Source organism: Nothobranchius furzeri, chromosome 6, assembly GCF_043380555.1.
Source record: "Nothobranchius furzeri strain GRZ-AD chromosome 6, NfurGRZ-RIMD1, whole genome shotgun sequence".
Classification (NCBI taxonomy): Eukaryota; Metazoa; Chordata; class Actinopteri; order Cyprinodontiformes; family Nothobranchiidae; genus Nothobranchius; species Nothobranchius furzeri.
The window spans coordinates 60,428,301-60,454,067 of NC_091746.1; the positions used below are offsets into that span (position 1 = coordinate 60,428,301).

The window sequence follows — 25,767 nt, forward strand, 5'->3', positions numbered from 1 at the left end:
GTTGGTTTAGAAGAAGAAAAAGAAGAAACTAACTTTTACATAGCACCTCTTAAAATAAAAATGAACAAAATTTTTAAAATATAGAAACAAAAAATTCAAATATTAAAAAATGACAAAAATTTGTTAAAGAAATGAGAAAAAATATCATAAAGATTAGAACAATTTAAAATTTGACCAAAAAGAAATGTGAGGAAAAGGAAAGAGAAAATGAATAGGAGTTAATCAATGGATCCCAGCAAAGGTGGAATTGGTAGAAAGGAGAGGGTGGTGATGAAGATTCGAAGGCCACACAAAGCCAGCCTGAAAAAGTGAGTTTTCAGCTGCTTTTTAAAGGAGACCACTGAGTCCACTGATCTCAGGCTCAGGGGGAGAGAGGTCCAGAGCCTGGGGGCCACCGCAGCAAATGATCTGTCACCTTTGGTCTTTAGCCTGGTGCTGCACAACCAGTAGGCTTTGATCTCTGGACCTCAGGGACCTGCTGGGGGTGTAGGGACTAAGAAGATCACCAATGTAAGATGGTGCCTGTCCATGTAAGGCCCTAAAGACCAGAATCAGGATCTTGAAATGAACCCTGAAGTTGACTGGCAGCCAGTGAAGCTGGAGGAGGTGATGTGGGCGTACTCGGAGTGCATATTCTGAACCACCTGTAGACGTTCAGGGAACTGAAAACCAAGTTGCAGTAATCTAAGCGTGAGGAGATTAGTATCCAAGAAACAGCAGAGCACATCTCGGCCAGCAGAAGCTAACTGTTAGCATTGGCAACTCCACCACACAGCAGAACTCCTTCAGGCTTGTGTTTTTGTGCCGATAAAACATCAAAGTTGGAGTCAGTGGTAGAATCAGGAAATAATAATGAGTAAGAATCCAAATCATGCTGCTTCTGCCTCACACATCTCCAATAAACGTCTCCTTCCTAAAACAGGAGCGCCCAAGCAGTAAATGACTTACAGGGCATTCATTTATAGAGACCTCTGCAACTGTATTGAAAGAACGAGTGTAGGGTCTCTTTAAGAAGTAGATATCATAGACTGATTTGCTTTCCGGTGGATTTAATTAGAATTAGTGTATTATATAAAATGTTTTGGCTGTTATCGTAAAATAAATCTAATCGATCTGCTTTTATTGCACCTCTTTCACATCCAGGATAGTGATTTGGAAAAATGCTGTCAGACCTCTGCAGAGCACATAAACAAATCCCACAGTTTATTACAAAAAATAGGTTGCATTCCTGCTTAATAACCAGTTCATACTGGTTCCATGGAGTTGCACCCAGGCTGTAATCAATTCTGACTTTTACAACCACACAGGATGAGAAGCTGACATCATGAGTGAGACTTTCAAGATTTGGTCATATTGTGAATAAAAATAGTGCAGGGATGCAGTCAGAGACATTAGGGGTTCAGTTTTATCTGAGAGCCAGCTGCAGCGTTTGGCGTCTGACCTCATCCACCACACAGTGATGTGAGTCTGCCCAGGTCCTCCTGTAACACACATGTGGTCTGGTGAGCTGCTGGCTGCAGCTGTCGACCACGCACAAAGGTCTGTGGGACCTCCTTGGTGCTCCAGAACCACACCGCCTTCAAAGGACCATTCTGAAAAGCAGACAAGGAGCCGATAAAACTCAGAGTTAGATACAGGACAGCCTCTATGTATGGAAACTGTGAGTCATTTGTTGTCGGTTACTATGGATACCTGTGTTTATCCTTGTTTGTATAAACATGTGGCGGCCCAAGAGACTTGAAACAATTCAGGATCTAAACACATTTAAATGAGATTCAACAAATCTGGAAAACCCAGTTGAACTTCACTGGATCACATATAAATACAGCAGATGTATGAAATCATACACGGGAAATGGAATTTCCTAAGTTGTGTGGAGCCAGACTTGCTGACGACCTGGTGGTTGTGCTATCCAGCCACCTGTCTGGTTAGCGCGGCTTGTAAAGCCCTCATTTCCTGCAACTGCCCAAGGATGGAGGGGGAAGTCTGGGGCATGCAGGAAAGGTGGGAGAATTTCCTTGTTCCTCACTCCGTCTGTATGAGACAGCCCACCACCAGCACCTATAAACTCATTTATCCCGATCCCACCTATGTGTCCGGATACCGGATTACATTTAGGAACTAGTCAATGTGAAAACTGTGAAGTCCTCTATGGGAATCTGTAGGTTGAAACCGAAGTGAAGAGTTTTCCCAGGTCACTCCTTTCTCTGCATGGGGCCGTCTGAAGAAGATTTTAAAAGCAGGTTCTTGCGCAGATGCTCCTCCCTCAATAACACTCCTACGAGTGCCCTTTTTCACATCCACAATTCAGACACACACAAAAACAGATTTTGGCCGACTTGCTATGACAGTCTTACCGGATTTTTGATTGAAGAAGAAGAAGAAGACGCACTTCAGAGAGAAACTCCAGATCTGATAAAATGTTGGTGTGGACAACTCTCATTCTGGCCTCTCAGCTGCTGAATGTGGAGGCCCAGGCTTTGGGTGAGTGCTGTTTGAAGGGTTTTTATTTGCCTTTCACATTTATTTTCATGGGTTGCATTAATTAGAAAAAACTAATTCTAACAGCTGTGCTTGCTGATGGCTGTGTCGAATTCAACACACAAAAAATAGACCCTGGGTGTTGGGTTATTCTTTATGTTCCTGAAAGATTTCATGACTTGACCATTTTTAACACATCAGGTTAGGTCACAACGGAGAAGCAGAATTTGTAGGATTAAATATCATGATCAGAAAAACCCAAAGGATTAGTCACGAGGAGCCACACTCGCTGGGTCTGAATATCAAATTTCTGAGTATTTGAAGAGTGAGACGCATTTAAAGAATCACTTCAGTTTGATTTTTAGAAGAAGCAATGCAAACATATTCAGCAAATGTCTTTGAAGACTGATTGATAACGCTGTTCCAAGGATGACTAAAGTTTTGAACTCACGTTTTACTTCAAAGACACCCTGCTGATAAACAACATGCCCACTTAAAGTATTAATGAATATTACTTAAAGGGATGGTTCAGGTTCTTTTGAAGAAGGTTTTTGAGAGAGTTTTGTGACAAATAACTTACTTGTCATGGTTTTTATAACAGCCACAGTTAGGAGAAATAACAAAACATTCTGGCCAGATTGACAAGCTAACTGCTAGTCTGAGTAGGAACAAGAACAACATTCAACTTATATTTTTTAAGCAGTTTCTAAAAATGTTTTCATAAACCTTTGCACTTCTGTCTGTTTTGCATGAAAGAATAAATTCAGTAGGTTTGTTGTTATTTTCTTTACAAGAAAATCACCAAACTGCTAGCTGCTATTGTAAATTACTATGGAATTATTTGTAAATTTTGTAACATTGTAAAGTTTGCAACTCTAAATTGATCATATATGTCTAAAATTTGGTTTGCATAAACTGCTCTGAAAGGTTTTAGACACAGGAGTTGTTTTAAGATAACATAAATCCAGTTACAAGCAGACTAGCCTTTTGCTAGTAAATGTTGCCATAATTCATCTTTCTCCAAACTGAGGTTTTTAACAGAGACATCTAACAAAATTAATATTTTAAATGTTCATAATCTTTATGAAAAATTTAAATTCATGCTCATATGAGTATAAATGGGCCTGATTGCCCCATGTCTGCAGAGTAATGGGCTCGACACACGGGGGGAGACATCACCTCTCCTCCATTCATTTTTAACGAGACATGCGCAACAAAGCGATAATCGCGGGTCTCCCTCCTACCAAGCCAAACGTGAAAAACGGGCGTGTGAAATTTTGCGCTCGTGCACATGTCGAGCACAGGCGACTCAGCAACGCGATCACAGAAAGTTGAAATATTTTCAACTTTTCATTGCTGTCGCTCGGACGAGGACCAATCAACGGAGGTTTCATTCACTGACCAATGAACGAGCAGGATGATCTGTACATCTCCGAGCAAACATGAAGGAGAAGTTTATTATTATTATGTTTTATATAGTAAAATCAGAAGTAAGATTTCACATAACTCTAGCAGCACCTTGTGAAACATCATATCTACCGCTTTACTAACTCTAAACCGCTTAAATAACCTTAATTCCCTCCAACCTGACACAGCCAAACAAAACAACGGAAATTTCAATTTCGCCATGGAACAGAACACGACGGCTTTGCCTCTGCCGCGGGTCGCCTCGCCTGTGTCGAGCCCCTAAGTAGTCAACGCAATCCTTTTTTAAAGTGAGCTATCCCTTTAACATGTTTGACCCAAACCCACGTTAGAAGTGAAAATCCTTAGATTCAGCAGAAATGTTTTAAACTCTAACATGGCGTTGAAGATAGAGGAAATAAAAACTATTTTTATTAAGTTATTTAACAAATCAACATAAAACTTTTGCTTCATCTTTTCTTTATTTTCACTCTCGTTATCTCAAAAAATCTACAATCCATAGTTTAAATGTGGCTTTTGTGTTCGCAGATTTATTTACTAAGTTAAGAATTGTTTTGTTTTATGTAAATGAGTATTTATTCCCTCACTGATTAAAAGTTCTACATAATCTGAGTATTGATACTGTCTAAACCTGACTGTGTGGCGACAGAGCTTCCCAAATGGACATATGGGATCTTATTCTTCCATAATCTTCCAAAAATGTGGTTTGTTACCAAGTGACTGTAACTCTGGAAGCTATATAATAACTAAAGTCATCCTTTGTGTACAATTTTTAACTAAATTTGCAAATGCTGCCAGTTTAGACTGAAAATTTACAACAAAATCAAAGAAAAAGCCAAACGAGATTTTGTTTTTGCTGCTAATTACATTCTGATGTTGATAATACGTTTCCCTCATCACTGTTAAAGCCTGACATGACATTTTATAAACATTTAATCCCAACTTTTCCTGACAAATGCTCCATTGTGGAGCATTTGTTCAGCTGTTACAATGAAAGATGTTCACCATTTGCTTACTTAATGGTAAACTAACCGTGTCAGATTTATGTGCTGGCTTTAAGGAAAGAGGCGAGACTTGGGATTACTTTATGGCTTTGAGCTGGAGTAGCTTTATGGAGCTTGAAATTTCAGGTTAATCAAGAGGTGACGTGAGGTATTTTCTCAGGGTGTTTTGCAAAAGACGTCATTGACCCCCTCAAAGCCATCCAGAAGATTAGCGTGCAACAGAACAATGTGCTGTTTGATTGCACATCATCTCTGAAGCCACACGTACTTCTGTCAGCATCACATTATTAGAAAAACAATTAAAGCTACAATGTGTAACATTTTTACCTGTTTACTATCAAATTCTGTGCATCTCGTTTTTCTAACTTGTCCTTTTTCATTAATATTTCTCTCCAAAATCTATAATAACATGTGTAATATTCACTTCAGTTTGAAATTTTACATTTTTAATGCATAAACTGTGGTCAACACTCCATGCATGCACCATCTTGAAAGTATTTAAGGACCCACAGGCTCAGTGTTTTGTGTTTGCACTTTGACATTATGTAGCCTAAAAGAAACAGCAGAGGGCAGCAGTACACCCTGGAAGCGTTACCGTCTGCCAAACAAACTAAGTAGAAGAAGAGACTAGGTGCACTGTTGCTGTACTTCATTAGTTTGAAATAACAAACAATCAGATCGAAAGACACATCAAATTAGTCAGGACCTCTTCCTGTCCAACTCTCAGCAGCCACATACGATGAGCTGACGGCTCACTATTAGCTGGAAACTAGCCTCCGAGCAAAGTCCCTAACTCGCTAACTTACCTCAAGTTGCTCGTTCAACTTTTCTTTATACAAGAGCTCCAATCCGGCCCAAACATATCAATTCCAAAGTCCTTCTTCAAAACGTCCGCTAAAGTTCCTTCTACTCAAAACTACTTGTGCCCCTCCCACTATGCTCCAGCACTCCTTCGCTAGCCGGTGGCTAAGCTGCTGTTGTTTACTCAATCTCCACTACGTCTCCCTAGCTCACAGCACTTCAACGTTCATTCGTTAGTGGGTTGCTAAGCTACTCTTTCTCTGTACACAGTGGTGCTAGAGTTGCGTTTTTTTACACACCGGGCACATAAATTACATACTGTCCCTTTAAACCAAGTTTTCCTAAACCAAATGATGTACGTTCATTTATCACTTATGGTGAGTCAGTCCCAGCTGAGTGCAGAGATGGAGACATCTGAAGCGTCCATGTTAGAAATATAAGGAGCAAAAGAGAAAGAGACAAGAAAAAAATTGTGTGGGCCAGCTGCGACCAGTCTCTGGCACCATTTGGGAACAATTTTGGTTCCTGACTACAGAAGGCCTTGCTGACTGCTTTATGGTACTTGTGTATTCATCATGTGTGCAGATGGTGGACTAGAGATTCAGTGCACATCCCCCTGTGGTCTGCCCAGCTCCCAAGTCGTTTTATTAAAGAGAAACTCAAACCATAAGTGTTTTCTCTTGTCTTGCGCGTCTCTCTTCCCCAACATCCTGTCGGCGAATGCTCTACGTTCTGACATGCTCCTGCCTGTAGATAAAACTTCACTTTAATCAGCTAGTTTGAGCGAAAACTGATTATCAAAATAATTTTATTAAAGGTTGAGCTCTCCTTGAATTAATGCATATCACCAGCTGCCTCTCATGCCAGAGTTTTTAAACATGACCCTGTCGAGTGTGCAGAGACTTGCGGGAGAGCATCAACATCATCATCATTTTCCTGTTGACTCTGAGTGTGTTAACTCCAACAAAAGCAGAGTGTTGCTGCAGGTTGTAAATATTTATACGTCATCATCTGTTGCTCATGTGCTTTACCTTTTTCCTCCTCCACATCGCCTCCAACAGTTTACGATCTGCTCACCTCACCTGACTGCTTGCCAGACCTGCTGCAGGGGGGATTGGCTGAACAAGGGGTGAACGACGCTTTCATCTTAACATCCTTCAAGTTGCTGCCCAAAACCGGAACCACGGTGTTCAGTTTGTACAACCCCAGGGACAACAGCAAGTATTTTGAGTTCACGGTGATGGGGAAACTCAACCGAGGTAAGAGCTGCACCAACTAATCGTTTGTGTCAACAATAGCATAATATTTGCTCCAAATTGTTCTTCTGCACAAATCAGCTGGAGCACTCAGGCAGATCTGAGCCTATTGATTTGCTTTGTTGATGTGAAAGTTTGTAGTATTTCAATTTGCTAGTTAGTTAGTTAGTTAGTTAGTTAGTTAGTTAGTTAGTTAGTTAGTTAGTTAGTTTGTTTGTTTGTTTGTTTGTTTGTATGTTTGTTTGATAAAAAATGTGCAGCTTTAACACTTGAATGAATAAACAAGACTTGAAAACATGAGTTCAGATTAGACCGACGCCAGGCAGCAAACTGTAAGCTGTGCATCAGACACACAGTTTTCTCAGAAATTTTAAAAAATAAAAGAAAACTAAGAAATCACTAAATAAAATATTGTGTCAATATGGCAGTCAGTCTTGAATAGATTAGATCTACATTGTAGTTTAAAGCTGTCAGGTTTCTATTTGGGCCCAGAAAACTGCTACCAGTAAATGTAAAAGGGGAAATATTATGCAAAACTCACCTTTTGCATCATTTTGTGCTGCATGTGGATCTCTATAAACACTTCAGACATGAAGAAAAAAAACATGTCCATATATTTTCGTTCAGTTTTTGGTTTTAGGGAATTTTTTGCTTAAAAAAAAGTCTCCATTTGTGACATCACAAATGAGGAAATTGGAATAAACCACCTCTTATGTGGAGAAGAGCAGCTGCTATTGGAGGAGCAACGGCTCTACGCCAAGCCCCTGCTGGATATCAGATGCTTCTCAGCTAATATCTGCCTGGGCAGGAGGGGTGGGCGTGGCCAGCTCCAGCTTGTTCTCTTAAAGTGACAGAGCCCTGAAATGACTCATTCTGGAAGGTACTTAAACTGTCAAGAATAAGTAGTTGAAAAAGATTAATGTGAGAGCGATTTAGAGCAAAGAATTTCATTGATGTGTTTTGTAGAAATAGTATAACTTGGGAAAAATGTAATAATATGTCCCCTTTACATTTAATTTCTGATCATTGACAGCTGTTATGTGGGCACATATTTGCAAAAACCTGCATTGGATTTACATGTCTGACGCAGCAGAATCTCACTCAGCCGCTGACCTACAGTCCTTTTTACACTGCTGTCCTGTTGTGTTGCTTGTTCTCCTTTCACTTCTCAGTACTTGAGCTACCTGTGCTAAATAAAAACTCCTTCCTTCTCTATCAGTTGTAACATGGATGATTAGATCCCCTGGTAAACGTTCTCATCTCCGCTCCTTTCTCCCACACTGCCACATTCTCTCACAGCTGTGTTACGTTACCTGCGGAGTGACAAGAGAATGAGCTCCATTACCTTTAACAACCTGGTGCTGGCGGACGGCCAACAGCACCGACTGTTGTTCCACCTGAAGGGGCTGCAGCAGCAGGAGCCAGGTGGGGTGGAGCTGCATCTGGACTGCAGGCTGGTGGAGACGGTCAGGGATCTCCCTGCTGCTTTCCGAGGTTTGCCGGCAGGGTACGGTCTGGTGGAGCTGAAGACGATGCAGGCCAGGGCCCAGGTGAGCTGTCACTTATGATAACTCCCCCCAATAATGACAGTGTTTCTGTCTGTAGTGCTTACTAAACTTTGCTTTATTTGAGCAGGAAAGCTTAGATGAGCTGAAACTAGTGGTTGGAGACTCGTTTGAGAACGTTGCTTCCCTGCAAGACTGCCATTTCCAGCAAAGAGACTCTGTCCAAACTCTGGGTAAGATTCTTCAAGTGGAAATAATGTCTGGAGAGACAGCTAAACGTCTCCCAGGATAACACTCCCAGCTGTGATGAGCTGATGAGAAACCTTCAGAGAATCCTTCTTCTCTCATTTAGTTCAAATTAACAGTCCCTTTCTCTTAGGGGTCAACACGAAGCAGCTGTCTAATCAAATGCAGGAGTTAACCAAGGTGATAAATGAACTGAAGGATGTGCTCATTCAGCAGGTAACTACCTCAAATGGTTCCTGTGAGGCTGCCTAATCCCTGTCTCCTCAGCTCTGACCTCCATCCTAAATGCAAAATAAACCTCTTAATGTTTTTGCTCCTCCAGGTTAAAGAAACCTCTTTCCTCAGAAACACCATCTCCGAGTGTCAGGCCTGCGGTCAGAACATTCACAGTAACACCCACTCACCTGAGCCATGACATACGGATGAATGTGACGATTTAGTTTTTAAACAATTGTTTTTGTTGGTATTTAAAGGTCTTGGTGGAACTGAGGTGGTGAAGCCGAGCTGTGGCCCAGGTGTTTGTTTCCGTGACGATATGTGCATTGAGACGGCGGACGGCGTCGAGTGTGCTCCCTGTCCGGATGGATACACTGGAGATGGTTTCAACTGTGATGATGTAGATGAGGTAAAGTGTTTCTAAATGCTTTGATCTGCATTCAGAGAGGCCAGTTATATAAATCGCTGACAGAAATATGAAGTTGGCTCATATTACTGTAAATGCATTTGCTGCATCAGGTTCAGGTTTTGGATCAAGATAAAAAACGCTGTGAATTATTGGAGCATGATTAATCTTGTCCGAGGGGTGTCCCCATATCAAAGAGTACACCTTGATATCATAAAATAAACGTGGTGTTAGGATTCTTCATGAAAATATTTTGGTGTTAAATATCAGTTTAGGAAAAAAGTATGGCAATGTGAAGTAAAACTGTCTTTTGTTTTTTTAGACAGTTTAAAATTTCCATTAAAACTGAAAAACACTGAAAATCCTTTAACATATTATGCTTTCATTTTTTTTTTCTTTTTACCCAGCAGTCTCAAAGATATCCAAAACAACATAAATTTATGTGAAAAAGTAACTCTTGCCAAAACTCAGTGGCTGGTTTTAAATCTCTTACTGGGCACTTCTACTGGACACATGCTGATCAGAGCCTCCTCTCCAGTACCTTGGAGTAGACCTTTCCAGGGAGGCCAAGGAGAGATTCCTCTATAGATGAACCACCTCAGAGATCGGACAGTCCATCCCCAGACCACCCAGCTCTGGTTCCTCCTCTTAATGCATGTCGTTGAGATTGAGAAGCACACACACACACACACACACACACACACACACACACACACACACACACACTTTTTCCAAAGTCAATTTCTGTCCCCAGCACTTTTTACCATCCAAAAACAACATTACGTTATATTAAACAGACACGGGTTGAGCACCAGGACCAAGCGGAAAACAACCGTTCGTGTTGAAGCCTGTTTCCCATTAGAACCGTACATAAGCTCATCTAATGGCTCTGCTGATACTTGCTAACATGTGATTGGCTGTTCCAGCCACCTGTGTACTTGACAGTTCTGCATTCCTGACGTTGCATAAAAGAGCCTCGAGGTTATAGTTGCATACTTATTTATTGTATACTTACTGTAAAGTCCTCATGCCGGTTGGGTCCCCCCACCTCTAAAGTAAAAATTATGTCCATGCTTCCACCGCCCAACTATCGCCCAGTCGATGTCAGCCGCCCCACTGAGAGATGGGTCTTTGTTGGGTTTTTATTAGTCAGAAGACAACATCTGCCACACTCCCATGAACTTTTCTAAACTCCATTAGTTTTTCACCGATTCATATTGGTTTGCACTTTTTAACTGTAATTAATAAAATCATCAAGTTTAAAATACTACAACGTGACAGAAAAGCTAGAAACTAGATGACTCTGTAAGAAGAAAAATGACTTCTCACAGCAATGAACCTTGAAAAGGTAGAAAAGAGAATCAAGGCTAAGAACTGACATGAGGTCTGAGTGATCGTTATATGCTTAAGACAGAAATTCTGAAATCTAAAGGACAAAAATTATTCTAAGTGTGTGTTTTTGCTCCTCGGACTTTTCCTGTTTGTTATCACGTTCCTCTCTGAGGACTAGGGTTGGGCATTGTTTGATTTTGAACAATTCTGATACCAATTCCTCGTTTCGATTCCGGTTCCTATCCATTCCCGATTCCGATTCTTTCAAGACCGGACATGCTTTGCATGAGCCAGCTAACCACAGGTCCTACTTGATGAAATAATCTTAACTTCAACATGAATTTTAATTCTATGAACAACAACATCACCTTCATTTTGACAAAAACATGTTTTGGAGAAAAAAAGAAAAAGACTTGCAGCACCACCAGTGTGTTTGTTTCTGACCACAAAGTCTGGAAGAAGCCTCTGGGATGAGAGGCTAAATGTCTCCAACACATCCAGAAACATCCAGCTGTTTTCAGCTAAAACTCTCAGGATGATCATGTCCAGGATGACTGAGAACTACACCTCCATGCTGCAGCAGCATTCAGTCAGAACAGAAACTTAAACGTAGCTGCTGTCAGAAACAATCTAACAGATTTTAAACATTAAAACTCAACAGAAATAGTTCAGAAAGGAAATAAAATATGTTATTTATTATTATTAAAATTATTTATTGTGGCAGAAGCTGGTGTGGTCCACCACAGCGAAAGCTGCTCTAGCATGATGACTTTAATTATTCTACAGGTTATTGTTCAGCCTTCTGACGCTCACACACACACACACACACACACACGAGTGTTGGTGAGCAGCTGCGTCTGATTGCTGACGCTCCGTGTGTGTTTTTATTTCTGCAGTGAGACAAACTCACCTTACACCGTCCAGAGTTTGTTCTTTAAAGCTTCTATTAAATCCACCGTGTTGATGTATTTTGACAAGTTTCCTCTACGCTGCAGGAGTTAAAGTTTACGTTATGAAGTAAAAGTTCGGCAGACGTGTTTGTTTATATCTGGCTGCTGCGCGCTGTGTGTGTGTGTGTGTGTGTGTGTGTGTGTGTGTGTGTGTGTGTGTGTGTGTGGTGGTGTGTGTGTGTGTGTGTGGGGGGGGGGGGGGGTTGGTACTGCACACAGACGCGTTGATCACAATTTGCAGATCACGTTTCTTCTTCACGAAGATCGGACGCGGATTCCTCGACCGTTGGCATTCTAGGGATCGAAATAAAAAATTTTGAACAATTCCGGGGAAAATTAACTGTTGGAACCGGTTCCAATCGATGCTTGATGCCCAACCCTACGTGAGGACTAGCCCCTTCAGCAACTTTATTGTACATGACTGAAACTGTCATTACACCTAAATGTTTCTGGGGGTGAAACCCAGAGAGAGAAGCGCATGCATTCCTGCTGATTCAGCCCAACTCGTGCTCTCCCTGTCTGCAGTGCCAGTTTAACCCCTGCTTCCCTGGAGTGAAGTGCGTGAACACCGCCCCAGGTTTCCGCTGCGACGCCTGTCCTCTGGGCTACATCGGCCTGCCAGTGGAGGGCGTGGGTATTGTGTTCGCTCAGACCAACAAACAGGTAACAGCATTTTATTTTTGATGTTGTGAAATTTTCATGTAGCTTTTGTTTGCCAAATTATTTACTTCAAAACTTTATTAAAACATCTTCTTGTTCCAAATATCTGAAATCGAAATCATCCCTCAGTATCAAATATGAAAAGGTGGTGCGCTAAAAGCACTTTTTATTTTGAAAAGTATTTAGCTACTGTTGCAAATTAGCATCAACCCACTTTTGATTTGAAAGCAGCAAAGTAAGTATCAAGATGAGTACCTTCATCGAAAACCCACCTTTCTCAGAGTTATCCATATCTACTGCCTCCTGGTGGATGTACTAGCTAGGATTGCGACAATATTACATGTAACTTGTACCAAGCTTTGTAACTTGTAACAGGTTTTGTAACTATAACTTTCATTTTGTAGCATGTAATTCCTGTTTTGTAACACGTGACTTTCATTTTCTAACACATAATTCTCATTTTGTAACATGTAACTTTTGTTACGTAACATGAAACTTTCATTTTATAACTTAAAGAACATTTTATGTACAAGTTTCAAATCACAACTTCAACCCACATCTCAGGCTACAGTTACAAAACTTAAATCTACGTGTTACAAAACATTTTGTCCCAATTCTAGCTTCCTTTCCTAAAGAACCAATGAGAGACAAATTAAACTAAGGACTACCTAAGAACTTATATTTTGAACTAGAGCAGGTTGTTGTATCCAAGACACATGATTGGCTGATAAAACAAAGCCTGTAATTGGTTCTTTGGAAAAGGAAGCTAGAATTGGGACAAAATGTTTTTTGCACATTACTTTTGTTTCTGTAGACTGTAGACTGAGATATGTGTTTTGAGTAGTGATGCACCGATATGAATTTTATGTCCGATACCGATATCCGATATTGATTCCTCTGTTATGGCTAACAACCGATATTTGCCGATACTGATATACGAACATTAATGTTTCTAAAATCAGCAATTTTGTATAAAATTAAAATTATTAAAGCTGAATGTATATTATTATGTACACACACCACACACATTTACTCTTCTGACATGATTACAATCACTGTTCACATGACTAAACAAATACACATCACGCCCCTCACCCTCTGAAACAGATAAACAAATGGAGACAAGATGGAAAAAATATTGGTTGTTAATGTCGGCCCGGTTTTATTTATCAGACCGATACTGATATGTTAAAAAATGGCTAACATCGGCCGATGCCGATATTGATGCCGATATATTGTCCGTCCCTAGTTTCGAGTGTTGTGATTTGAAACTTTTACATAGATTTATTTTTCTGCAAGTTACATACTGAAAGTGAAATATTTCAAAACAAAAAATACATTCTACTAAACACAAATTATGTGTTTCAAAAAGAATGTTATGTGTTTCAAAATGTGAATTGCATGTTAGAAAATTAAAGTTACAGTTTTAAAACATGTTACAAGTAACATGTAATATTGTCCCAGTCCTAGCTTCATAAGGATCTACAGGTGGCAAGGGCCAACTTTATTTTTTTATTGTGGTTTTGCTATAATATAATTGCATAAGATTATAGTGGTGTATTTGTTGCATACAAAATTCACATAAACAGTTCAGTTTTAAAAACAAAATGTATTTAAAATACTTATTTCATGTTTAAGTATTTAAAGGTTTCGACTACTTTTCTTTTTTGTTTTCATCCAGCCTATTCTTTATATAGTTTTGTAAACTTTTCTGTCTCCTTGTATTCATTCATATTACATGAAAACATGAATTATATCCAACAGACATTATTCATGTTTCAATCTGCAACTAAACTACCTTTGCTTGTTTGCTCCAAGGATGAACTGATAAGAATTTCACGGTCAAATCTCAGACATTTAAGCAAACTTGTGACCTTACAGAGTCTACTTTGTGCTTACCGCACTGACGGAATAAAATGATAAAGCTGTGACCTTCTTTATTTAGTATATAAATGCAAAAATACATAGTTTTAAGGTTTTCAGACACAAATGTGGTATTCTGCATCTTTTATAGATATTTCATAAGTTTAATACAGTTTTATAACATATTTTGTTTTTAAGTTGCATTATAGCATGTTTAGTTGGTTGCTACAAACTTCAAAGCCATGCCATAATCACAGTTTTCTTTAATGACAAAGTAACCAATATGCAAACGCTGCAAGGGCTGTTTAAAATGTTCTAAATGACAGCTGACACACAAACATGGTGATTACAATTTGATGTGTTTGATTACTTTCTTATTCAGGTGTGTGATGATGTTGATGAGTGCAAAGGACCAGATAATGGAGGCTGTACTCAAAACTCACATTGTCACAACTCTGTGGTAAGACAGGCTCCAGCAGAAAATTTGACTGGTGTTGCTTTAGAAGGCCTTCAGAGCTGTCCTGTCTCCCCCACCAGGGCTCTTTTTACTGTGGCAGCTGTAAGACAGGTTTCACAGGAGATCAGGTGAAGGGCTGCGAGCCAGAGCTCAGCTGTGGAAACAGCCTGACTAACCCCTGTGATGTCAACGCCCAGTGTGTTCGAGAAAGAGATGGGTCAATCTCCTGCCAGGTGGGATTATAAGCCCTTCATATGACCTTCTGTGTGGCCTGCTCACACATCTGTGGGTCCGTGCACGCTCTCGGTAAGGTGTTTCATTTGTGTTGTAAGTGTGGAATTGGCTGGGCCGGTAACGGATACATGTGCGGGAAGGACACGGACATTGATGGATACCCAGATGAGAAACTCAAATGCAAAGACCCAAACTGTAAAAAGGTAAGTGAGGGGGATTTCACCAGATAGAGTGGAAGGGAGGACTTATAATTAATGGGCATGTCTCTGCAGGACAACTGCATTTATGTCCCCAACTCTGGTCAAGAGGACGTTGACAGGGACGGCCTGGGAGACACATGTGACGACGATGCAGATGGGGACGGCATTCCTAATGAGCAGGTTGGTGGAAAAAGTTTTGCTGAAGAGGAATCACATTAATAATATATTTAATGTAAATTAGATGTGAGTGAGACCTGTCTCTGTTGAAGGACAACTGCTGGTTGAAGCCAAACGTGGACCAGAGGAACAGTGATAAAGACAGCCACGGCGATGCCTGTGACAACTGCCGCCTGGTGGAGAACCCCGACCAGAGGGACACGGACGAGGACGGCAAAGGCGACGCCTGTGATGATGACATGGATGGAGATGGTACGAACAGCAGTGATGTCACTGACACTGACGTTCTTGTTATATAACCACCATCACAGAGGACTTCACCAGCTCCCTGCTTTCATGTTTCCTCATAACAAATAAGACCAGAACCGTGTTGTTTCCCCCACATCGCTCTGAATCAGGCTCTGCACGCTTCAATGGCTTCATGTGGACGTGTAAGCAGGACAGAACTTCAAAATAATGAAAAAAAAGTCTAATCTAATAGCAGAGTGACCCAAGAGCAAGCGTGTGCTTTGATCATTCACCAGTAAGATTACACCTGAGAAATCTCCACAGGACAAGAGAAGAGCTTCTCCTCTATTGCTGCTTGACCTTTGTGTGTTTGTGGTGCAGCTACTGCCTCCATGTGATGAATAAAAACACCATTAGAACGCCTACCTCACAGGAAATGCAACAGTGGCCCCTAGTGGCCTAAAATCCACAGATAATCCCTGAATTCTCACATTTCAAAAGGAAACAGTTCATTTTAGGGTCAAACAGAGCAGAAAATACACCACACTCTTTAGAAAAAAACAAGTTTGTGGTTCTGTTTTTTGGAAATGAAATGATATTAATTAAACACTCTGGGGTGATTGGTGGGCAGGTCTGGCAAACTTCCTGGACAACTGTCAACGTGTCCAAAACAGGGACCAGCTTGACCGCGATGGAGACGGAGTGGGAGACGCCTGTGACAGCTGTCCTGATATCCCCAACCCCAACCAGGTCACCCAGAGACAGATGGATAGCAAACTGATTACATTCCTCTGACAGCTGTGGTAGTTTTTAGTTTGCACCAACACACACATTCAAATTATAAAATGAAGTAATTTCTTTATTTTTCCTCACTTTTTAAATGAATCTGAGCTTTTATAGCCCAAGAAACATAAAAAAATGCTTAAAGTTTTACACAAAAGTCACAAAGCAGCTGCATCAGTTAATAATATTATTTAAAGAAGGCATTTCAATTAAAACCTTCTATTTTCCTTCAGTCTGATGTTGATAACGACCTGGTTGGAGATTCTTGTGACACAAACCAAGACAGGTAAAACCCTTTGTCTCATTTTTACCTCTTTTTTTTTTTACTCACATGATTGTGTCACTTCCTCCCATAGCGATGGCGATGGTCACCAGGATACCAAGGACAACTGTCCATTCGTGATCAACAGCTCCCAGTTGGACTCTGACAAAGACGGGCTGGGAGACGAATGTGACGATGACGACGACAATGACGGGATCCCGGATCTCCTACCACCAGGACCGGACAACTGCAGGCTGGTGCCAAACCCTGAGCAGGTTGATGACAACAGTGAGTCAGAATCATTGACTATGGTAAAAAATAAAAGTAAAACACTAGTTTTGATCAGGATGAATGCATCTGAATGTCTACACTCTCCATGAACTTTAGCTGACTGACATTTAGATTCCTTTTTTGTGCTCCGGCTTTCTGCCCACGCAGATCAAGGACTGCCAGCCTTGAGTGAAAGCACTTCTTTTTTGTACTTGAATTCTTTGGCAGCTTCAGAAGTCACCGTGACATCGTTCTTTTCTTCTAAAATTCACTTAAAATGTTTCTGTTGGTGAGGTTCAGTAATGTACAACAGACTGGGAGTTTGAAGACAAATGAAGGGTTTTTGGGGGGTTGTTCTTTTTGAAAAGATCAAACCCTTTTGAGTTTAACCTTCATTGTCATGATCACAAAGCTACTATCCAAGCAACTCAGCTCTTTGATGTTCACCAGATGATGGTGTTGGAGACATTTGTGAGTCCGACTTTGACCAGGACAAAGTGATCGACAGGATCGACAACTGTCCCGAGAATGCTGAGATTACCCTGACTGACTTCAGGGCCTATCAGACGGTGGTCTTGGACCCTGAAGGCGATGCCCAGATTGACCCCAACTGGGTTGTCCTCAACCAGGTGAGAATATTGGCAGCTAAGACTCAGTGCAGCCTCCTAGTTACTTTTTTTTCTTGTAATTAGCTATTTGCTGCGTTTGCTGCTTTTCTCTACTCCTCTCTTTGGATTATTTTTAAATCTAGCATTTATTTACTTAATGCTCTAAAGACACTTACCCCTTCTTTCCACTGGATGTGAAACCTGTGTGTAATGTGATAGCGGTGTTTTACCAGCTAGCTTATTCGCAACTGGGAGCATTTCAGATGTGAAAAGGGAGCAAAAGCATTCCACACCGCTGGTTCCACAAAGTCACAAAATCACAAGAAAATCGCAACACCACACATGATTTGAGAAGTCCACACAATAACAAGCAAGGAGAAAGACAAAAAGGTCTGTGGTTTATTTTCTGTTCTTTTTACATCAGCTACAGGACTTTACCAGGAAATAACTTATGTTTATCTGCATGGGACTTTTATTTTGAAAGTTTATGGATGTTTTACATTGCTTTTATGTTCGTCTTCCTGTCTAGTCCAATATAAACTGTGGAGTTTGACGTGTTTTGGAAGCAGCTTGTAAAAATAGACTTGAAACATAATGATAGCATCCCTTCACTTATGGGATGCGTCCAAAACTTTATTCTCTGTTGCCGGTGGAAAGCTAATTGCTGCATAGTACGCATTATATTTCGTTGCTGTTTTGCAACCATTTTGGGACACTTCACATCGGATGGGAAGAAGGGGTCAGTTCAGCTTCTCAGCTACCAGCAGTTGATGATATTTCCTTCAAAAAGTCAAAAACAGAGATAATAAATGTGCAAGTGTAGAAGTATTTTTCATTTAGGGCCTTAGACACAATGCCGTTAAAAAGGCAGGTTTGCTGAGAAACTGTTTCTTTGAAGCACAGTTTTCACTCTGAGGTTCTCATGCAGGCTGAACATGAAAATTTCCTGCATTATCCACTGAAAGTAATGAACGGGAAATGCTTGGAATCGAAAAAGCCACACAGAACTGTCACACCAAAAATCACTCACCCATTTTGGCTCACAACAAGTAAGGCTGTTGTTCATTTTGGCTGCCAGAAGAGAGCAGTGGGTCTTGGCTAGTAGAAGCTAACCATTATCATTAGCGAGGCCATAATATGGCTGAACTTCAGGCTTGTGTTATTTGTGGAGATAAAACATCAATGTTGCAGAGCAAAAGGGGGCAGTGGAAGAGTCACATTGCTGTTAGCCCATCAGAAGCAAGTTGTCAGATCATGATTAATAATGAGTAAGACTCCAAATCCCGCCGTTTTCTGCTCTCCAGTCCTCCAGGTAACTTCTACTTCCTGAAACAGGTGCAACAGAGCTTTTTCAACAGAGGTCAAATCACAAGACATTCATAGTGAATGAGAGCTTTATGTTAGAGTTGAAAGCAAAAGAAACAACTTAAAACATCCCTAGAACCAGCTGCATGTAAAAACTCACAAAAATATCATTATCTCACTTTTGTTCCCAAACAGGGAATGGAAATTGTTCAGACCATGAATAGTGACCCGGGACTTGCTGTTGGTAGGAAGGACAGACCTTCTGAGTCAATAACATTTTGGTATTCTCCCCAAAACCCCATTTATAAAACACAATTTCCTGTTCTGATATACAGGCTACACTGCTTTCAGTGGAGTTGACTTTGAAGGAACTTTTCACGTAAACACAGTTACTGATGACGACTACGCTGGCTTCATCTTTGGGTACCAGGACTCGTCCTCCTTCTACGTAGTGATGTGGAAGCAGACCGAACAAACGTACTGGCAGGCAACGCCCTTCAGAGCTGTGGCAGAGCCCGGAATTCAGCTTAAGGTGATAACCAAAAAGTTGTGTTGCTAATACAAGCTGATCCCACTCCTATTACTTAAATGTTTTCTGCTTTGATGTTTGTCATCGTTTTGGCAAATGTCTCTCTGTTTTTTTGTTTTTGTTTTTTTACAGGCTGTAAAGTCTAAATCAGGTCCTGGAGAACACCTGAGAAATTCTCTGTGGCACACAGGTGACACTAATGACCAGGTTCGTCTGTTGTGGAAGGACCCCAGAAACGTTGGCTGGAAGGATAAGGTGTCCTACCGCTGGTACCTGCAGCACCGCCCACAGGTTGGATACATCAGGTAGGACAAATTGGTTTTTTGACAGCTACTTCTACCATCTCACCTTTTTGGTGTCAGAGAGATATTCTTGTTACAGCATATAAGAAATACAGTTTTCAGTATACAGTGTACCTAAATTCAGCATGAGCATGAAGGTCAGTATCAATGTTCTGGGATCATCATCCTGATGGAACAGAGTATCAAGCTGTTGCTTTGTGCAATGCACCTGTATCAGATCATGATGCTACCACCACCATGCTTGACAGCACCACCTACTAAAAAATTTTGATGTGTGTATAATGTTAACCCTGAATGGGAGAGAGAACGTTCACAATCAGGGGCGTCGGACTGGGGGAGGGGGGGGGAGGGTACCGGGGGGGGGGGGGGGGGGGGGGGGTACCGTTTACCCAGGGCCCACTGCAGGGAGGGGCCCTGAGACAGCTTTGAATAACAATGTTTTATTTTGTTGTTTTTTCCCCCCAACTTACTTAATGTCTTAATAAACTTCCCTTTACCTGGATAAAGAGGTTAAGAAACAGAATTTCGCCCTAAAAATAATAACTGAATAATCTCTGAGGCATCTATCACCCCTTAAAAATGTGCAAAGTGGTTTAGTCCACACCAGCGGCCAGGGGCTGCACGGCCGCATGTACAGCTATGAGACTTCGCAGATGCCGACAGCCAGAGCTGGAGGCAGGAGAGTCAGTCATGTCTTTTCCCAAGAAAGGGAAATCTGGCTTCCAGAAAAGAAAAGAAAAGAAGGAGAAGGAGAAAAAGTTAATAGAACAGAAGCAAGTACGGACTAGGTTTTTCAAGGAAGGTGAGCAGCAGCCAGCAGCAGCAGAACACAGTTTTAGCTGATATTAGCTAGCTCTCAGAAGCTGCATTCATGTTAGGTGTTCAGTGTTAAACGCCTTTAGTTTCACCATCAAGATCAAATATAAATTAATTAGTGTTATCAGTGATAACACTAATTAATTTATATATATTAATCAGAATTATTATCGCGGGCGGCTGCCGCCAATTAATTTGCGGACCTCGCAGTAAAAACAGGTTCACTCTGTGTGGATATTTCAGCTCCTTCCCAGTCATGGACCAGGACAAACTTGGTATCGATGGATTCGTGGTAATCTCAGGAATGAGAAGCTGCCACTGTTGTTCATATAGCATGATGACACTGGTGTTAGAGGATTGTTATTGACTTGGTTAGATATTTTAAGGCTATTTTAAATGTCTTTATATTTGGTCTTGAAAACGGACAATCTTATAATTTGGCTGATAATGCAGGGATTATAAAATTTAGAGTACATTACATTCACAGAGAGAACCTGGTTTATTTCATGTCATATGTATTTAATCTTTCCTTATTGTACTAATATATATCATATACCATCTACAGGATGCAATTACAGAGCATTTTTGGAGAAGTTTGTATTGGACTGAGGATATTTTGCACACTACCTGTGACTGTTGCTGGGGGTGAATGGGCTTTTAGCAAACTGAAACTGGTGAAAAATTATTTGAGATCAACAATGTCCCAGGATAGACTGAATAGCCTAGCTCTTCTTTCTATTCAAAGCCAATTAGCCAAAGGATTGGACTTTAAAGATCTCATAAGTGATTTTGCTAACATGAAGACCCGTCAGTGGGCATTTACTGGAAAATAAATTCCAGGATTTTTGTTTGAACACATTGTTGGCAAATAAAAATTATTACATGTGAAGTCCAGGCATTTCACTTTTATTATGCTGGCATTTGTATTTGCTCAATATAGAGGTTAAACTAAGATCATATTTATTATCTTGTCTTATAGCATGACAAAAAACGTGTAAGAGAGATATTAAACAATTGAGCATGGGGGCCCACCTAGAAGACTTGTACCTAGGGCCCAGAATTTGGTGCTACACCCCTGTTCACAATACATGTAAACTTGTGCAACTAAAGCCGGGACCTCACAGCAGGGTAATAAATGCCAATTTTTGACAAGCTCTTCCAACAATATTAAAGAAGTGCATGATTATTGTAATGGTTCTAAAGATAATCTTACAAAACCTCTCCTTGTGTGGTGTGTTAAATCAGAAATCTGGAGTTATGTTTATGCATTATCCGACGCCAATCTCCAAAGTGCCACACCTCCACACCTTCGCCTGGTCCTGACAGCGCCACCTCCCCGTCTCCGGTGGGCTGTTACTCCTCTTCTCCTTCCGTTTCAGCCGACACCATCGTGGCACCTCCGATGGCCCGAGCTTACACACCTCCACCTGTTCCAGACAGCGCTGCTGCATCCTCTCCGGTGGGCTGTCATTCCTCGTCATCCTCAGTTCCTGCCGAGGTCACCCCCGCACCTCCGAGGAGCCGTGCTCGTCGCAGACGTCACCGCCATCACCCACAGTCATCTACAGCCAGAGTTGTGCCGCCTGACCAAGAGGCCCCTGCTCTGCAGCCCGACCCAGAACACCTGAACCCGTCCAAAGCCAGAGTTGTGCCGCCTATTCCAGAGGCCCCTGCTCTGCAACCCAGGACTGAGCTCAATAAATCATCTGACGCCAGAGCTGTGCCACCTACCCAAGAGGCCCCTGCTCTGCGACCCACGTCTGAGCTCCATCTGCCATCTCCACACCCTGTTCTGGCGGTGAATCCAGTAGTCGCTCCGCCCAGTCTGGTCCAGCCTGTTCAAGAGGCTCTGGTCCAGCCAGGCTACAAGGCTCTGGTCCAGCCCGTCCACGAGGCTCCGCTCCAGCCTGTCCACGAGGCTCCGCTCCAGCCAGTCCAAGAGGCTCCACTCCCAGCCCAGCTGGTCCAAGAGGCTCCGCCTAGTCCGGTGGCTCCAGTCCAGAAGTCGATGCCTCCAGTCCAGAAGTCGACGCCTCCAGTCCAAGGGTCGACGCCTCCAGTCCAAGGGTCGATGCCTCCAGTCCAAGGGTCGACTCCTCCAGAGTCTATGTCTCCTGAGCCGCCACCGGCAGAGTATGTGTCCCCAGTGTCCCTGTCTCCAGTGCCCCATTTGTCCCAACCTCCTGAGTCCCCAGAATCACATGTGTCCCAGCCTCCTGAGTCCCCAGAGTCACATGTGTCCCAGCCTCCTGAGTCCCCAGAGTCACATGTTCCTCCGTTACCTGAGTCCTTTCCTCGTCCTCCTTTTGAGTCCCCTCTTCGTCTTCCTCCACCTAAACCCCAGACCCCTGGATTTCCCAGCTCCTGGTTCCCCGTCGCTGGCCCCCCAGAGTTCCCTGTTCCCGGCTCCTATTTTTGCACATTTTAAATATATTTTTAAACATTTTCTAAATGCTTTTTATATCTTTACATTTTTTGTTTTTGTGAAGCGCCTCGTGACTTTTATCTAGAGAGGTGCTGTAGAAATGATATTTTCTTCTTCTTTTTCCCCGGACTCCTCTGGTCTCTGGTCCCCTTGTTTTTGTTTGTCTGTTGTCTTGTTGGCGTCTGGTATCCGTCCCTTTGGGGGGGGGGGGGGGGGGTATTGTCATGGTCTGCGTCTGCATCTCCCCTCATGTGTCTCCTTGTGTTATCCATCCCTCTCTAGGTTCTCCCTTTGTGTCCCCTAGCGCCCTCATGTGCCCTTGTCTGCGTCTCATTTATGTGTCTCTTTGTGTTTTTCATGTGTCTCCTGTTTGCAGCCCTCCAGATCTTTCCTCCCAGATCCTGTGTCCCTTCACGTTCTTTGCCCTTTAGCTCCAGCCCTTTTTGTCCCCAGCACCCTCCTGGTTTTCTTCATGTTCTCTTAGTCTCCCCACCATAGTTTCTATGGGTCTATTATTTCGTGTGTGTGTGTGTGTGTGTGTGTGTGTGTGTGTGTGTGTGTGTGTGTGTGTGTGTGTGTGTGTGTGTGTGTGTGTGTGTGTGTGTGTGTGTGTGTGTGTGTGTGTGTGTGTGTGTGTGTGTGTGTGTGTGTGTGTGTGTGTGTGTGTGTGTGTGTGTGTGTGTGTGTGTGTGTGTGTGTGTGTGTGTGTGTGTGTGTGTGTGTGTGTGTGTGTGTGTGTGTGTGTGTGTGTGTGTGTGTGTGTGTGTGTGTGTGTGTGTGTGTGTGTGTGTGTGTGTGTGTGTGTGTGTGTGTGTGTGTGTGTGTGTGTGTGTGTGTGTGTGTGTGTGTGTCCTTCCCCAGCTAGGAGTGTGTGTATGCGTGTGCGTGTGCGTGTGTGTGTGTGTCCTTCCCCAGTCAGGTCTGGTGTCCTCCCCTGCTCCTTTCTGCTCCTCCTCTCGGTTATTGTTTTCACCTGTGCCAGTTCTCCACACACCTGCTCCTCGTCTCCTATCACTCCAGCCCCAGTGTATAAAATCCTGTCCTTGTCTCAATGTTGTGTCGATCCATTGATGTTTTGTTCTGTCAGTCTCGTCTCGCTTTGGATCTCTAGTGTTATTAGTTTCTCTTGAGTCTAGTGTTTTTGGATCTCCAGATCATCATCTGGATTTTTGGTTTTTGGCTTCCTGCCCCTTTGGATTAATTTTGGTTCATCCTAAATAAAGGATTTTCTTTATTTTCACTCCTGCCTCGTGTCATCCTGGGTATCTGCATTTTGGGTCCTAACTACCTCCTTGCTCGCATCGTGACATTAGGGTTTACAAAAAGGCTAAATCAGCCAAAAAGAGAAATTACATCCATGCCAATGACGTGTGTGTATGTGTAGAATGGTAAACTGAATTGCTTGATTAAAATGAGCCAAATTTATCATCCAACAATTAAAAATCTTGAAGAGAAGTTGTTAACATTTCTCCTATTTTTTGTTTAGAGTTCGTTTTTATGAAGGAAGTGAACTGGTTGCAGACTCTGGTGTCACCATTGACACCACAATGAGAGGAGGACGACTTGGTGTCTTCTGTTTCTCCCAAGAAAACATCATCTGGTCCAATCTGAAATATCGCTGCAATGGTAAAACAAAAACATTATTTTTTAGGTTTTCATGTAGTAAAACACATCTGCTCTCTTTATTTCCAAATGTCTTCATAATTTTTAAACCAGAACTCTCCTCTCTGATTTCCACATATTGTTCTCTCTGACTTCTGCTTTCTGAGCGTGAAATAATAATTTGTCTTATATTGTAATATTGTTGTGGGTCCGCTATGGACAGAAGTCTTGTCCTTGTCAGAACCTTCCAATAACCACCAGACACTAGTGTACAAATAGTGATTCTTTATTTGAAGGCACACAATTGTCATGCTGCAACAAGCACCAATAAAACCTATCCCTCCCCGCTAAAACACCCCCATATAAAATAAGCAGCACACTTATCTAGTCAGTCCGTTACGACCCTCTCCCAGGGTCAAAGCTCCAGCGCGGCGGTTGAAGCCTCCGGCCTGGTGATAGCCAGACGGTAAACGTTTGGGGAATCGTCGCTGCTGGCCACGGCGCCCTCTATGTCCCGGCCCTGGCTAACTACAGGAGGCGGCTCGCCTCCCCTCCTCTCACCGGAACGCCTCTCCTCTCGCTGGCTGTCTTTGCCGCCGGCAGCCCTAAACAGCTGCGATCGGCACCCACGCCCCGTCACCAGGGCTCCGCGTCCGCTCAGGCAGTCCGACTGTTCTCCCAACCACGAGCCTTCCCCTCTTCAGTCTCTTTATCTCTTCCCGCGTCCTCATCAGTGCGCTAATACGTCCCACCTGGCCCTCGAAGGTTAACTCCGCCCTCTTCACACCACAATATTGTTTTGAAGAGTGCAGCTGGGAAAGGAATAAGTTTGACCTGAGTTAGGATTTCTGCTGCTCTTGTAAAACCCTCATCTTCCCATTTTCCTTTTCAGACACCATCCCAGAGGATTTCCAGGAGTTCAGCGCTCAACATGCCGTTGACTCAATCTGAAGACAGGAGTGATGTGGGACATCGAACCTATAAAGATTACACCATTGTGTGTGTGTGTGTGTGTGTGTGTGTGTGTGGTGTGTGTGTGTGTGTGTGTGTGTGTGTGTGTGTGTGTGTGTGTGTGTGTGTGTGTGTGTGTGTGTGCACTTGTCTATATGTTTAAGTGGACAAATTTGAACTTTAACCTGTAACATGTGGACATTTCCACAACGTGGGGACATTCTGCTGGTCCACACAATGCTAAACACCCTAAAATTTTGTTTTGTTTTGTGTGTATTAACTTTTAGTTTAGGTTAGGGTTAGGAATAGTACCCCATTGGTTAGGGTTAGGTGTGGGTTAGGCATAGTGGAGTCAGTAAAATGAATGGAAGTTAATGATGGTCCACACTAGCATAGATGTGTGTGTGTGTGTGTGTGTGTGTGTGTGTGTGTGTGTGTGTGTGTGTGTGTGTGTGTGTGTGTGTGTGTGTGTG

General features: G+C 42.3%; 2 protein-coding genes across 3 annotated transcripts in view; both read left to right on the forward strand.

The window, feature by feature from the left end:
- The window catches only part of LOC107373312 (homeodomain-interacting protein kinase 4-like), a 745,746-nt gene that overhangs the window by 630,407 nt on the left and 89,572 nt on the right, over positions 1-25,767 (forward strand). The gene's annotated exons all lie outside the window — the stretch shown is intronic.
- Positions 2,198-25,445, forward strand: thbs4b (thrombospondin 4b). 2 transcript variants are annotated; one of them, XM_015942979.3, is made up of 22 exons: positions 2,198-2,484; positions 6,773-6,970; positions 8,267-8,517; positions 8,603-8,705; positions 8,852-8,934; positions 9,041-9,107; positions 9,192-9,343; positions 12,148-12,285; positions 14,528-14,605; positions 14,683-14,835; positions 14,935-15,039; positions 15,109-15,216; positions 15,306-15,465; positions 16,073-16,191; positions 16,458-16,510; positions 16,581-16,774; positions 17,207-17,385; positions 18,865-18,913; positions 19,005-19,201; positions 19,331-19,503; positions 24,228-24,367; positions 25,236-25,445. In XM_015942979.3, the coding sequence occupies exons 1-22, from the start codon at positions 2,421-2,423 to the stop codon at positions 25,292-25,294; spliced, it is 2,823 nt and encodes a 940-aa protein (XP_015798465.1). In that variant the 5' UTR covers positions 2,198-2,420; the 3' UTR covers positions 25,295-25,445. The 2 variants fall into 2 exon arrangements, with proteins under 2 accessions (XP_015798465.1, XP_015798466.1); XM_015942980.3 differs by having other exon boundaries at positions 9,041-9,092.